Raw genomic sequence first — 10885 nt, forward strand, 5'->3', positions numbered from 1 at the left:
GATACATCCGTAATAAAATAGAAGTAGTGGGAGTAGTGTAGTAATTCACTGTTCTCATAATTACCATGTTATCTGGTGGGGACACTTTGCAAACCACTCCACTTCAAATGGCGCGGTTTGAAATTGCATATTGCATTCCACGCCACTTGAAGTGGCGCCGTTTGAGTTTTTATAAACCACTCCACTTCAAGTGGCGTGGAATGCACTCTCTATTCCTCCATTTCACTCTCTATATATGGAGAGTAAAATAGAGATGGGGGGCAATGACCACCGCCACTCCCTCCAGTTTTGAAGGAATGGGGTGCCATTGCACCCAGCCTAAGGGTTGAAGATGTATTGCACAAAAGACAAATTTTTTTGAGTGAAAATTTTCACAAAAACCCAAATCTCAATGAAAAAAATGTCAAATAAAAAACAACAAATTGTGCTCATTAAGTCTACTCAATGTGATGCACATTGAAGAAGCACTCTTAAATTTAAGACCAAAAAAAAATGTGAAGTAAAAAACAAAGGCCCATTTAGAGGCTGTATTAGAAGATGTTTTTTTTATTGGTCCCTCAATTTTGAAGATAAAAGCCCGTGTAGAACCTCCATTGGTCATGCCATTACACTTAAACCCCCCAAAGGCTCAAAACACATTTATTCAGAAATCATATTCACTCTTTCGAGACTCCATCACCTGCTGAGTGCTTCTTAACGAATGTGATTAAAACATATGGTAATTTTCTCTTTGCCAACTCTTTAATATCCGTGTGACTAATGGGAAGGAAATGAAAATTATGGGGTGGTTTTTAAGAATGTAGTGCAAAGTTGCAGCAAGCAGTTCCATAACCACCATAATATACTCATTTAAAAAGACTGTGATCACAAGTAAAAATTTCACACAACTATCAAACAACAAGGCAATGTATCAAACATAGCATGTGGATTATATATAGACGCTGTAGTCACTTGAAATCTATATGATTTTTGTTCGGAGTGAAATTTATACGAAAACTTAACCCATTGAGATATGAGGTAAAAAATGATATATGGCTTATCCTAAGTAGGGGTGGGAATTTGGCCCTAACGACTCTAACCCGGCCCTGACCGACCCGACCCTAAGCCCTATAGAGCCCTCACAACTAAAGCCCTCACAGAGTTTAGGACAGGACCGACCCGATCCGACTCTAAGGCCTTCTAGGGCAGGGCTAAGGCTAATGTTCTGAAACATAGGCCCGACCCTAATTCAGCCCTAACCAAGCCCTAGTTATAGTTTCGTTTCACATGTCACTATAAATACACGTACTATAATTGTCCAACTCTTTGTTAAATATTTTAAGTTAAAATAACATTGTCCTTTGTAATTTATCACTTACACCCAAGGCTACTTCCAATAACTTATCTTATATAACAAAAACTTGTCAACCTATCTAGCAGCCATGAAGAACAATGAGCACTAGCTTAATAAAAAAAAATAAGACTTTATTCTTTTGATCATCAAATCAAAGTCTAGAACTTATTATTCTCAATTTATTTTCCCCCTTACTTCTTATAAATTATATTTTTATTCACATCCAAGCCAAGTCTAGAACTAAAGGTTTCTGTCCACACCATTAAAGCGAAATACAGAGCAGACATTTGTAACACAGAAACCAAAAAAACAACCTTTGTTTGAAAAATGACATTTGTAAAAAGAAGAAAATATATAGGCCCGGCTATAAAATCCGACCCTAAAATCCGGCCCTAAAGCCTTTAAAGAAGGCTTAGAGTAGGGTCAGAGCTTGAGATTTAGACTTGTGACCCAGCCCGACCCGACCCTATACTGACTTTAGAACCAGGCCGACCCGACCTTAATATCTGAAGAGCTTTTAAATGTTTAGGACCGGGCTAGCTCGACCCACCCATTGCCCACCCCTAATCCTAAGTACAATCCTATTGATTCACCTATTTTAGAACCTCTTTAGTTTTTGGTCGATGGGCTGGATCAAATGCAGCTAACAAACACAATATCGCAAGCATAATACAAAATATCAGGATATGACAAAATATCGATCTCTGATTTATGGATATGTATCGTGGATATATCCCCTTCTGTGTGGATATATTATATTGGGGCATCTGCAAATATCATGGATATATTGAGATATATCGACAAATATTCCAAAATATCGCTTGACTGTGTGTGTATATTGCTAACTGCAAATATCGTGAATATATAGTGATATATCGACAAATATCGCAAAAAATATCCACAAATCATCTATATTTTCTTTGAATGTGGTCATACTTTTAATATTTTCTTTGTACATACTTAGCTTGAGGATTGCTGCATTGAGGACCCACCCCTTGACTGCTGTGACCTTGGTGTTGTCACCCGTTGTGACCCAACACCACCACCAATGGAAACTCTACGTTGTTGTGACTGAACCCCATCATTTCCATCAAAATCAGGAGGACCACCACCACCTACTCGACTCGAACCACTACCATCCCCACGACGACCACCACCTCCTCGACTTGGACCACTGGCACGAACTTGAGCATGATCATCATCATCGCTATTGTTATCGTTATCGTTATCAACAACATTGTGAGTATTATCGTGCTCCCCATCACTAGGCATTCTCCATGTATCAAGATCATAATATATTTCACCATCAAGTTGAGTGTCATTAGGAGATAAAGTTGCTTCAAAGTTATCTTCAGGATTGGGATTCGAAACAGGTTCCCAATTTCCACGGCAAAAAACCGTTGCTAATCATTTTTGCAACGGTTAAAAAGCGTTGCAAACAGAACTTTCCAACGGTTATTCACCGATGCGAACAAAAATTTCCAACGCTTATTAACCGTTGCAATAATGATTTGTAACGCTTTTTATAACCATTTCGTACACAAATTTAAAACCTTTGCAACGGTTTTTTGATTTCACAAACGCTTTGTAAGCGTTAGGAATTTGTTAAAAAAATTACCAATGGTTCTTAACCGTTGCAAAGTTGTCAGTTAATTTTTAAAAAATAAATCAGTTTGTTCACGCCTATTCGTTTGTAACGGTTATAAACCGTTGCTGATAAATTTTTTTTTTATCATACTTTGTAACGACCAGCTAAACCTACAAAAAGATACTCCTCTTGCACCATCATCCTCCAAATCAAGGCAATCAACAAAATCATTACGTCTTGTATCATTCAAGCTTTGCAACCGCAACAACTGACCCTCTAATTCCTAAATCTTCGAAACATAACTTTTCACTAAATCGCAGTCCTGAAATGCATACAAAAACATCAATATCAATGACCAACCAACCAAATTTGAAATTAAATCTAAAAAGCAAAGTTTACATTGTAAAATAAATAATAACAATAATAATAGTACTAATATTCTAATAATAATAACAAGAACAAGAACAACAATAATAATAAGTGTCAAACCTGCTGTTCATCCCCACTCTCGATCTCATCCGTGGATTTGCCATTTCGAGCAGACTCAATTTTCAAAAGCAGTTTATCTTTTTCTACCTGACAAATTCAGACAGTTATTGTAAGACTAAACGTGGAGATGTAAATGCATATTAACATAATAGTCACAAACAACAGTTCATACCAGTATACAGAAGGAAGTCAATTCAAAGTTTTTCAATTTCGTTCTCAAGTATATGAATAATAGACTCTATGAAAGACATGTGGGATGCTTACTGAAACAACAATAGCAACATTGAAAAAAAATTGTCCAACAAACCTGAGCATCAAAAGCACAATGTGCTAGCTGTTCACAGTTAAGCTTTCGTTCTCTAAGCTCCTGATGTAGTTATGAATTACTTGCTTCCAGCAATGAAATTTTGTGCCCAAGAATCTAAGGAATAAAGAGAGTAAGAATTTTGGCAAAAGAGTATTGTTACTCTGTTAGTCAAGTTCTTAACAGTGGCTTGATACCTGAAGCTCCTCTGATGGTGTACCACCTTCTCCACAAAAATAAAGAAGCTCAGCTTGCAATTGCTCAACTTGGCTATGCATTCTTTGCATTTGAGCTGTCATTGGGTCACAATTTATCTACATAAAGCAAGAAAACAATGACACTTATTTGTTCACCCAGCTATTTGTCATTTTGTCCCCTCTCCCGAACCACAACATATACATCATCAATGACAGAATGAAATAGAAAACAAAGGATAAATCCCCAACATAAAAGTGTACGATTCCCAATACACCATAAGCTTCAAGTCTAATTTCTCCCGAAAAAACAAAAATAACCTTTGAAAAAGGACTAGCAGTGCCACTTGTGGTGCGCTTTTCCTCTAATGTGTGATTTAACATTTTTTTTTTAAATGAAAGGGAAAAAAAACATTTCCTATGAATTGTAGATCTTAGTTTCATGTCTGTTGCGTGATTACTGGTTCTACCCTTATGGATTATGGTTTTGATGTCTATATAACAGATGTGACCATCAGAAGAATATATATGTATTCATCATTTCATTTATTATGATGTTTCAATCTTAAGAAATCTATCCTACAGGTTTTCAATGACACCTTTCATTTCAAATGTAAGAATCCCCAACTAGTGAATTACCGATTACCTCAAGTCAAAGAAGAAACCAATCATTTTCCTTCGCTTAAAAGGCAACTAGCTTTGCGAGATTGATGGTATTGGTTTTTTAGAAATGAATGTGATACAAAGTTACAAGCAAAGATGGAAGCTAAAGTAAACAACTAACAGATATCATCAATATAAACTTGAAAAATGAGCTCAAATTTATTAACACATTGATATTCATATTCTTATCAATGGTCAGAGGAACTTCATTCAGCTAACTATTATCAGAAAAAAACAATGCATATGCTTATAGGTAAAACCAAAAGGTGTGTCCATAGCATTTGAGGCAGCGCAAACCCCTGTCAGTCACTGATATGACCAGATCTAAACCTTCTTCCCCTTAGGCTGTCTACTTTCTTTTAGAACAGTAACTTAAAAGAGTGAAAAGGAAGAAGCATGCAGGTATGATTTATATGATAATGAATACAATAGGCACTTCATAACAAGCAGTTTGAGACTATGAGCACCCTCAAAAGTATGCCACCGAATTCAATCAACCAGTTTTCAGTACTACGTAGATGATCAATATATACTTAGCCCAAAGGGAAATGACTCCATCTTCTTAGAAGCCAAATACTGAAGTCAACAAGAAACAATAACAATGATCAACTTGGTACATAATTCCTGTGTTTACAGAACCCATACACATCTGCGATCTATTTATCAGCATATAATTGGTGCGGAAACACATTTAACTGTGTAGATGTTTGATTGCTTTTCATTTAGTGATCTTTTTATGTTTTTATATGTGTACAGTTATCTTTTTATGTATGAGAGCACTGTAATGATATCAACATATTATCACTGTGTCTATGCAGAATTAGGCTTAGAACTTCAGGGTTGCAGTCATGAATTTCGTCTATTTCCACTCAACCCAAGCCACGTAATTAAGGATGAGTGATGTCCAAAGAGAAAATAAAGATTAAAAAAACTAGACTTTACCAGCATTTTACTCTTCACACTGAAGAATCCATCTGCACCTGTCACAACTGTAGGCTTTGATGCTCCAACGGCCATGATAGCCCCCTGTACATGTTTCAAGCATACCATGAAAAAGTAAGTAAAACAAGATAATACTATAAAGGTGATGGAGGCAAAGAGACTCTAGCATGTCACTCACTTGGCCTGGTGGAAGAATTGCATCAAATCTGTCCACTCCAAACATCCCCAAATTGGAAAGAGTGAATGTTCCTGAATTTTACAAGATTACACCCATGCAGTTTCTTAATATCACTGGACAGACATTGTTACAAAGAAACGGAATGTACAAAGAACCAGATTAGTAAACAACCTGAGTTATACTCATGGGGATGAAGTTGCTTTGACCTTGCTTTCTCCACTGGCTCTGACAGGTGCAGCTGCCTTTGTTGCAGAGACTTCACCATTCTCTCTCCTCCTTTATCTGGGCTTGGGACCGGCAACGGCGGAGTTAAAAATGGGGTTGTTATCTCTTCAACCTGCAAAAAAACAAAAAAACTTTCATAATATAGCATTCAGACAATAAACATTCTTATAAACCATCTAGCCATCATACCATCATAACAAGCTATAGTGCACAAGTTCCTTTTACATCTTGCGAAACTCTCCAGTTTCTTTTCCTCGCCACCACCACCACCAATTATATCCAAAAATATCGTAATTAAAACAAAAATTTTGTATATCGTCGAAATATCACGATATATCCACAAATATCGTCGATACTTATACTGGTATTTATCCAAATTAATATCGCGATATTTATATACCCATATCTGAAATCTCGATATATATCACGATATTTTGTACTATGATCGCAAGAGCTTATAGAGAAAATTCAGTCCATCAGGGAGTTGTCCATCTTTCAAACGTTTTACTCTTCTTTTAAGAAGTTTTTTAGTTTTCGGTCGATGGGCTGGATCAAATGCAGCTAACAAACACAATATCGCAGGAGCTTCTAGAAAGTTCAGTCCATCAGGGAGTTGTCTTATATATATACTAGTTTGTAGGCCGTACATATGCACCGGCTCTTTTGAAAACATTTAGGTTTTTTTTAGAAAATTGGGACTACTGTTTTAGTCGCTAACCCGTTCTAATTTTCTAACAAATTATTTTTAATGAAGTTTTAATTAAGTTTTAAAAACCCGTTTTTTCAATTGGGAGAGAGATTTTGTTGTAATAGGAGAAGGATTCTCGTTTTAATTAGAAATGCTAGAATTTGTTTTAATAGGAGAGGAATTCCCGTTATAAAAAAAGATTTCCAATTTTCAAATATGAGAGAAATTTCTGTTTTAATAGGAGATGACGTGGAATTTTAATAGAGCTCTAAAAATACTCTTTGTGAGAACTTTAATATTAAGATATTTAAAAACTTGCTCAACAATCATAACTATACATATAGAAATTTTCTAACAAATCATGATTCCTGTTTTCGTTGCTAACCCGTTTTAATTTTCTAACAAATTGTTTTAATCCAGTCTTTAAAACCCATTTCAATTTCTCAACAAATTGTTTTTATTGTGTTTTAAAACCCCATTTTTTAATTGGAGGAAGGATCATGTTTTAATTTAGAAGTGTGATTCCCATTTTTAATAGGAGAAGGATTCCCGTTTTAATTAGAAGTGCTAGATTTTTCTTTTTCAATGGAGAGGAATTCCCATTACAATAGGAGAATAATTTCCGTTTTTTAATTGGAATAGGGATCCTGTTTTAATTTAGAAGCGTGATTACCGTTTGTAATAAGAGAAGGATTCTCATTTTAATTAGAAGTGATAGTTTTTTTTTTTTTTTTTTTTTTTTTTTTTTTGCAATAGAAGATGAATTCTCATTATAATAAGAGAATGATTCCCGTTTTAATTAGAATGTTATGCTATAATTTTTCTTTTCAATAGGAGAGAAATTCCCGTTTTAATAGGACTTGATGACGTGGAATTTTAAGAGTGCTAGAAAAATACCCCTTGTGGGAGCTTTAATATTAATATATAGATATAGATATATATTTATAAAGTAACTTGGTCTTTTAATGCTGTTATATCGAGAGGTCGGGGAGAAAACAGTTTTGGGAGATCCTACGGTAAACAATCACTTACTTTCTAAGAGTCCTACTAAAAACCACCAAATAGAGTCCTATATACTTAGTTACTTACTATACAAAATATTCGCTTTCTTCTAACAGTCCTACTGAAAACCACCAACTTAGAGTCCTATATACTTGCCAAAAACAAATGGAAGAAAACTTTATAGAGAGTTCATTCGTTCGTTCGCCTATTCACCCATGCTCCTTCTCTTCACGCTAGCAAAAAAAACCCTTTTTTCCCCCTTTTCTTCACGCCAAAAAAAAAAAAAAAAATGTTCTTTTTAGTTTTCTGACTTACCCAACCCAATCCATATTAGAAGCTTCTGAAGCATGAGAGATATCACAGTGGAACTTCTTGCCTTTCCCAACTTGAAAAGTTTGAGAGTCCATATAAAAGGGGGATACCAATATGGTGAAATTTTGACAGAATTATTTAGTTACTTGCCTAATGTTGAATCTCTTCTCTTTACCAAAGTAAGTTCCCTATAATGTTCTAAGTTCTTCACGCCAAAAAAAAAATGTTCTTTTTAGTTTTCTGACTTACCCAATCCATATTAGAATCTTCTGAAGCATGAGAGATATCACAGTGGAACTTCTTGCCTTTCCCAACTTGAAAAGTTTGAGAGTCCATATAAAAGGGGGATACCGATATGGTGAAATTTTGACATAATTATTTAGTTACTTGCCTAATGTTGAATCTCTTCTCTTTACCAAAGTAAGTTCCTTATAATGTTCTAAGTTCCTTATACTGAAGTAAATATAGGAAATAAATATAAAGTAAATTGTTGTACTTAATTTCTGTGCTAATGCTAAAGTTTTGATTTTGGATTTTCATGTAGGAAGTTGATATAATTTTCTTTGAAGGTAATGGGTGTTGGACACTTGAAGCAATTCCTCAATCTTTTCTGTCACACTTGGAAGTCAGTTGAGCTTAGGAGTTTTGATGGAAATGAGAACGACCTTGGTTTGGTTGAGTTTTAATGAAAAATGCAATAGCCTTACAGAAAGTGACTATCAGAAGTTCTTCAACACTATCCGCAAACCCAAAGAAGCAATTTGAGGTTACAAAGCAATTGTTAATGCTTCCCAGAGACTCAACATGTGTAATCGACTTCTCCTGAAGTACTTGAATTTGCAGGTATTATGAAAAAAACACCCTACTTGTAATTGACTGGTATTAAGATATGTTTTGTAATTAGGTTTATTTACTGAATTTCATATGCAGAGCAAGGGAAGAAGAGTGAAAGTGCACAAAGGGTTATTCGAAGTAAGTCACCGGCGCACCACCCGAAGGTGCTTCTTTACCCAACGTCAATATAGAATCTGTCAGATTCCGGGAATTGAAAGGCAACAAATGAAACAAAATCAGAGGCGACGTGCATTTTTCATTTGAAGAGGAGCCCTTGCTCTAGGTAAAAGTTGTTTTGAACTTTCTATCGACGGGGTATCTCTAAAGGCTATCAAAGCTTCAATGGATTCCTATAATCAAGGGTTTAACAAATCTTATACTTGGAGGTATGAGTGAGGATGGTTTTTTTTATGCGCCAGCTTGCATTTTCCTTCCGTATATATGAACTAAATTTGTTTTGTTGAATTGTTATTACTTCAAATTATGCTATGTGATAAACATAAAAATGATAGTTTACCTACGAAATGAACGATAAAACTCAAAACATAAGTAAACTAAAACTTATTACGAGCCTAATTGCTATCAAGTTTTCTACTCTCAATTCTATCAAAATAGAGTGGAGTAACAAATTCGTTCCACTCCTAGTTCTTTAGCATGGAATGATTTCTTAATTAACTAATCAGTCTTATGTCTAGTGAGAGATTTACGAGGGGAATTCTATACTACGGGGTGGATTCAATTGACAAGTTACGAATAACGGAATGCTACGGAATACTGAAATGTGAATCTAGATAAAGAACTAGAGGGGAAGTGAATCCACCTTAATTCGACTTAATCCTACTAACAAAGACTCGTCGTGATCCAAATTGAATGCTTCGCATATCAAAATAGTAATTATAATCCCTAATTATACATGGCATTTCTACCAATTCATAACTAGCATGTGAGTGATTAAACCCATTCTCATGGTGAATTAATCGTTTCTAGAGTGAAATAATTATCACGACGATTTCTAAGTTTAACAAAGATCAAGCGTCATCAAGGCTTCTTCAACCCCTCTAATGGAGGTTTAGCCTTGATTCATACTACTATCATTTCCCATTGATTTAAAACTAGACATCATATAAAAATTCTATCTTTATGCAATTTATCTAAACAATAATTGAAATCTCAGGTAATAACTAGGAAATGAATAACAAGTAATAAGGGAGTTTAGATCTAAACAATTGTAAATGACAAAATCGAAATGAATAAGAATCTACTAATTTATTTATCTAATCAATGAAGATCAATGATTTAAGAGTTTCATCTAAAACAAGAATTGAATTTTAAACTAAACTTAATTAAAAACAATTAAAACTAGATCTAGAATTATCTATAGTTTTAGGTCTAATTAGCTACCATTAACAAAGAGCTAAGTTTTTGTTTTTATATGTTAAGATCCAAAAATCGTGCATGGGCTTGGAGCCATGTTTTGGGCCAGAGAATCAGGCCCAAAACCCAATACTTTCAGTCTAAAAAGGCCTTTTCAGCTGTAGTTGACTTCGACAGACTTTTCGTCCACTTCTGCTCCTCTGATTGGGCCAAGGATTGGACCATTGGAAAGCTCTTTCCGATTCCGAGCCGGTCGTTTTGACATAAGGTAGACCCAATTCCGAGGTCTGAGTCCAAAGATCTGACGCGAGGAAGTTCTAACGACTTTGTGTCTTTGTTTACGCCCACGTTGACTTTGACTTTTCAGCTTTGACCGAGCTTTAGAAAGGCTTTGTCTTCTTAAATCTTGGCCTTTAATCACAGAACTCCTTAGCAACCAACCATTGCTCTTTTATCTCATCAAAGTGGCACCTTTCTGCACATAATTGACTTTGAAGCACGAACGCGATAAAAACACGTGTCGGTATTAACTTTTAATTATTACTCACATAATTGGTCTAAAAGTATGACTGTTACAGGGTTAAAACTACAGTTTTGGGCTCTTATCACTATGTCAAATATTCCAATCTCTCACTCATTCACATTCATGAAATCAAGATGCTATTTTAATTATATATATGTTACATAATTATTGGATTTGGTTTATGAATTATTTTAGCATCCCTATTTATGTGTATATATATGCTCAAGGAAAAGACA

The 10885-nt window shown here is 35.0% G+C and overlaps 1 protein-coding gene across 6 annotated transcripts; it reads right to left on the reverse strand.

Moving 5' to 3' along the window:
- Positions 1-2954: 2954 nt before the first annotated feature.
- On the reverse strand, positions 2955-6189 carry LOC147518280 (uncharacterized). 6 transcript variants are annotated; one of them, XR_015211748.1, is made up of 8 exons: positions 6106-6189; positions 5863-6028; positions 5692-5762; positions 5514-5597; positions 3912-4028; positions 3718-3831; positions 3411-3497; positions 2955-3243 (listed from the first exon to the last, which is right to left on the reverse strand). XR_015211748.1 is itself a non-coding variant. In XM_086590172.1 (6 exons), the coding sequence occupies exons 1-6, from the start codon at positions 6109-6111 to the stop codon at positions 3741-3743; spliced, it is 513 nt and encodes a 170-aa protein (XP_086446298.1). In that variant the 5' UTR covers positions 6112-6187; the 3' UTR covers positions 3716-3740. The 6 variants fall into 6 exon arrangements, 2 of the variants coding, with proteins under 2 accessions (XP_086446298.1, XP_086446299.1); XR_015211749.1 differs by having other exon boundaries at positions 3415-3497; positions 6106-6188; XR_015211746.1 differs by having other exon boundaries at positions 3912-4006; positions 6106-6187.
- Positions 6190-10885: the final 4696 nt, after the last annotated feature.

This window comes from Coptis chinensis, chromosome 2 (assembly GCF_015680905.1).
Source record: "Coptis chinensis isolate HL-2020 chromosome 2, ASM1568090v1, whole genome shotgun sequence".
Lineage (NCBI taxonomy): Eukaryota > Viridiplantae > Streptophyta > Magnoliopsida > Ranunculales > Ranunculaceae > Coptis > Coptis chinensis.